This window comes from Papilio machaon, chromosome W, assembly GCF_912999745.1.
Source record: "Papilio machaon chromosome W, ilPapMach1.1, whole genome shotgun sequence".
NCBI lineage: Eukaryota > Metazoa > Arthropoda > Insecta > Lepidoptera > Papilionidae > Papilio > Papilio machaon.
Genome location: NC_060015.1, coordinates 2,812,975 through 2,817,962, shown reverse-complemented (window position 1 = coordinate 2,817,962; position 4,988 = coordinate 2,812,975). Strand labels below are relative to the sequence as shown.

The following is a 4,988-nucleotide window of genomic DNA, read 5'->3' as shown; positions in this document are numbered from 1 at the left end:
GGGAGTGTGGGAGTCGCCGGCCGCAGAAGGCGACCGGAATACCCACTAAAACCTGACTGCCCTCTGACGCGTTACGGCGGACCATTTTCCACCCCCACTTTCAACCCCTTACAACCCTCTTTTCGCGTTAAAATGTAGCCTATGTCTTTCCTCAGGCTCTAGACTAAATATTGGCAAGGATAACAGCAAAACATATTAAACAAAACATTCACCTAAACCGAGCATATTGCTAATCAAAATTTCATCCCCTATTGTTATTTAGCACCCTTGGGGGTAAATTTTTTACAATACTAATTACTTTACTTTAGCACACTTAAAGAGCTACAATTCTTCCATACATCATTTTTATGTAGGTCCTATAGTTTAGCCTTATTTAAAAAAAAATGAAAAAATGGGACCCATCTGCAAGCACTTCCTTTCGATTAAAATAATTTTTACCAAAATCGGACCACCAGGAGCGGAGTTTCGCGGAACACACATAAAAAAACAGTCGAATTGATAACCTCCTTCTTTTTGAAGTCGGTAAGTCGACTAAAAACACCGGGAAACTTAAAAATTTAATTTCATATTTATCTATATCAATTTAGCAGCCTTAAAAATAAATTTCAAGCTTCTACCTGTAAAAATGACGATATAGTGCGTCGGGAGCGTAAAGCGGCGTGCGTCTAGCGCGACCTTAAAAACCGGACTGGTGCGGGGAAGCGTTGCGGCGGCTTGCCGGCCTGCGTATGCACATGGCTGCCTCGCATACAATAGGCGCTGACGTCGGTGGACGCGTGTCCACTGCACCTCATTGCAGGTCGCCCGATACGACACAGGTAAGTACTAAAGAGATTAATTTAGTTATGTGAGTTGCGTGTGTATAGATTGATGTTTGTGTGTATGTGTGTATGATAATGTAAATAAATGAATGAACGAACTGTAAATAGATAACTACATTATTGATAAGTGATTTATTAATGTAAATTAGTATTTAATGTATGTAAGACCCTACACTTTCAACATTCATTATAGATTTAAACATGTAAGCGGAAATTACGAATGTGCTCATTGTTCTAAAAACAATCTCAAACAAAATGCACTCAAAAGTAACCTAAAAAAACCAATTTCAAACAAAATGCACTCAAAAGTAACCTAAAAAAACCAATTTAAAACAAAATGCACTCAAAAGTAACATAAAAAAACAATTTTAAACAAAATGCATTCAAAAGTACCATAAAAAACAATCTCAAACAAAATGCACTAAAAAGAAACAAAATAATGACATGAAAACTTCTTTCTTTCTTTCTTCTCTCTTTCAAAAACCCCCTAAACTCTAAAGAAAGTTCTCTTCTTTCTTGTAACATGTCTATATTGTATAATTATTGTTATTTCGCAGTCGGTGTCGGCCGAAGTATTATAAATATAATATTATACATTTTATATTTGAGATGTATGAGACATACTTACGTTTATGTCCCTACTTAGGCCGAAACCGACTCCAAAATAACAATAATTATACAATATAGACATGTTACAAGAAAGAAGAGAACTTTCTTTAGAGTTTAGAGGGTTTTTGAAAGAGAGAAGAAAGAAAGAAAGAAGTTTTCATGTCATTATTTTGTTTCTTTTTAGTGCATTTTGTTTGAGATTGTTTTTTATGGTACTTTTGAATGCATTTTGTTTAAAATTGTTTTTTTATGTTACTTTTGAGTGCATTTTGCCCTGCACGTCTCCTCTATGTCTCTATCCATGGTGGCCCAGTACACATAACTTCTAGACAAGCATTTCATTTTATTCATACCAAGGTGGCCATCATGAATTTCCTCCAAAACTTTTTGTTGTAAGACAGTAGGAATTACAATCCTATATTTATAAATCAAACAGCCGTGTTCAATTGCGAAATCCTGTTTCCTAGCAAAATAAGGTCTTTCCTCATCGCAACTCGGGGCCGTCGGCCAGCCGAACATAACATAACGCTTAATTTTACATAATAACGCGTCGCGTTCGGTCTCCCTAGCGACGTCCTTATAACCAACGGGTACCGAATCCTCTACTAAGTCTAAATAATCGACCGAGTCCACGGAGCGACCCTCCTTAGCCAAGGGTAGGCGAGACAATGCATCGGCCGGACCGTTGTCCGCCGATCGAACGAATTCGACTTTAAAATCGTATGCGGCCAAGCGTGCCGCCCAACGCTGCAGCCGACTCGCGGCCGTCTGGGGGATACTACCCTTGCCTCCAAAAATGTATGTTAGGGGCTGATGATCGGTGCGCAACGTGAACCGTCTCCCGAAAAGGTACTGATGGTGTTTGGTGATGCCAAATAAAATAGCTAACGCCTCTTTATCGAGCTGGCTGTAGTTGCGCTCGGCCGCGTTAAGCGTGCGCGAGGCGCAGCTAACGGGGCGCTCGCTGCCGTCGTCGTAGCGGTGCGCGAGCACAGCGCCCAACCCATACGCACTGCTGTCCACGGATATTACAAGTTCCCGCCCCTCCTCGTAATGCGCCAGTACCCGTTCGCTAAGAAGTGATCGCTTCGCCTCGTTGAAGGCTTTTTTACATTCGGAATCCCACTTCCAGCCGACCCCCTTTTTTAGCAGATTATGCAAAGGATGTAAAATTGTACTTAAATTCGAAATAAATCGTCCATAATAATTTAATAACCCTAAGAAACTTTTTAATTGAGTGACGTTCTCCGGTGTGGGTGCGCTGGAAATGGATTCCAATTTCTCCGGATCGGGTCGCAGCCCATCCTTGTTAATAATAAAGCCCAAATATTTTACACTGTCCTGCAAGAATTTACATTTGTCAAACTTCACTGTAAGTCCCATGTCGCGTAACCGTTCGAGTACAGCTCTTACATTTCTTATGTGTTCACTTTGATTCGACCCCGTTACACATATGTCATCTAAAAATACAACACACCCCGCCACCCCGCGTAATGTCTCCTCCATTAATTTTTGAAACTTCTCAGGTATACAGGACAGACCATACGGAGTGCGTCGATACGCAAAAGTCCCCATGTGCGTGGTGATGGCGGTGCATGGCTGCGAGTCCTCGGAAAGAAGACACTGCTCATAAGCGTGCCTTAAATCAATTTTTGTAAATTTTTCACCTCCCCTCAGACTCGCAAACAATTCCTCAATACGAGGTAACGGATAAAAATCTCTTTTTAATTTGGGGTTAATTGTCATTTTATAATCCCCACAAATTCTTATGTCCCCGTTACTCTTAACGACCGGCACAATGGGCGTGCCGTAGTCTGAATATTCGACGCGATAGATGGCGCCGTCCGCCTCAAGACGAGCGAGCTCCCGCTCAACCCGCGCCCGCAGCGCAAGCGGTAGTGGCCGCGCGCGCAAATAAACCGGTTCCTTGTCAACGAGCTGTAATCGAATGGTCCGCTTGCATGTGCCTAGCTTATCACTAAATACTTCCGGAAATTCTTTACATAACTGATTCACAAAATCGTCGTCTCGGATTACATTGAGTGTTATTTGTTTTAAATTTAAAGCCTGCATCCACTCTCGACCTAATAACGGCCGTGCGCCGCCTTTTATAACATACAAATGCAATGAGTCACAATGCTTATTCCCTAACTTAACATTCACCTCGATGTAACCGAGAGACTCAATCCGTGAACCAGAGTACGAACGTAGACAAATATTATCTTTATTAATTTTTTTATGCGAAAACATGCTACGGTAGCACTCTTCCGCGATCGCCGAGATACGACTACCGGTGTCTATTTCACATTTCAAAATCTTGTTATCGATCAATAAATTAATAAAGTATGGTTTGGTACCTTTCGCTGCTACCTCGTACAAACCCTCGTCTTCGTCGATCTCATATAGACCGTCGTCCGACTCCTCACTCACGTAATTCTGTAGGCCAACACTGCCCCGCACTTTACACATCACTTTAATATGGCCTCGCTGGCCGCACTTATCACAAGTGTATGTTTTGAATCGGCACCCAGCCGCCGCGTGAGCTTTCCCGCAACGCCAACACGCGCGGACACTCGTTGCCGCTCCGCTCGGCCCCGTTGCCGCTCCGCTCGGTCCTGTTGCCGTTCCGCTCGGCGCGTCGTTCGCCGAGCCTCCCGCCGTACTCCCCGCCTGGGCCGACCGCAGAGATTGCGTGCCCCGCACGCCGCGTCCCCCGCTGCCCGGGCGCGTGTAATGCAGCCCCTCGGCCGAGCTCCCATCGGCCGCTGCTGGAGATGAGTCCGTCACCGAAGCTCCTGTGCTGCCACTGACCTCAGCATGCCGTTCTGCTGCCTCGAGTGCCAGTGCGAGCTCCACCGCCTCCTTGTACTGAATCTTCTTTTCAGCAAATATTCTTGCACGCATCGCATCACTAGCCAGACCTGATACGAACTGGTCGCGTAAGTTCTCCTCGATGGTCGAGCATGTGTTGCACTTGCCGAAATTGCAGGTGGCCGCGAGATGTTTCAGCGCTTGTAAATAGTCGGTGAGCGACTCGCCGGGCCGTTGACGTCGCAGCCGGAACACGTGTCGCTCCGCGATCTCCGAGCGCTGCGGCTCCAAGTGCTCTGTCACTAGCCGTACTAATTGCTCGTACGTCTTGTCTTCTGGGAAAGCCGGCGCACACAAATCGCACATTAAAGCATAAGTTTCTTCACCAACAACCGTTATTAAAGTAGGCACCTTCAACTCGTCGCGTATTTCATTCAGCAAAATATATTGATTAACGCGGCGTATATATGCCGTCCACTGTTTTGAACTTAACGAAAATGCTTCAATTTTACCTATCGGCATTTTGCACACAAACTTATAACAACAGAAGAAAAAATATATATATTAATCCCATCCTCGTCGCCAGTGAGACGTCAATAAAACCACGCGGTAGGTAACGAACTAATTTATTCAGTGCAAGCGCATACCCGACAAATACCTTACAGTTTTAAATTGGTTTTTTTAGGTTACTTTTGAGTGCATTTTGTTTGAAATTGGTTTTTTAGGTTACTTTTGAGTGCATTTTGT

General features: G+C 44.1%; 1 protein-coding gene across 1 annotated transcript; it reads right to left on the bottom strand.

Moving 5' to 3' along the window:
• Nucleotides 1-1,682: 1,682 nt before the first annotated feature.
• On the bottom strand, nt 1,683-4,763 carry LOC106709418 (uncharacterized protein K02A2.6-like). The gene has a single exon (XM_045685457.1). The coding sequence runs from the start codon at nt 4,761-4,763 to the stop codon at nt 1,683-1,685; it is 3,081 nt and encodes a 1,026-aa protein (XP_045541413.1).
• Between the last annotated feature and the right edge of the window lie 225 nt (nt 4,764-4,988).

What these genes read in the sequence shown, in the direction of transcription:
- LOC106709418 (XM_045685457.1), bottom strand. Translation starts at nt 4,763, where the DNA reads ATGCCGATAGGTAAAATTGAAGCATTTTCGTTAAGTTCAAAACAGTGG.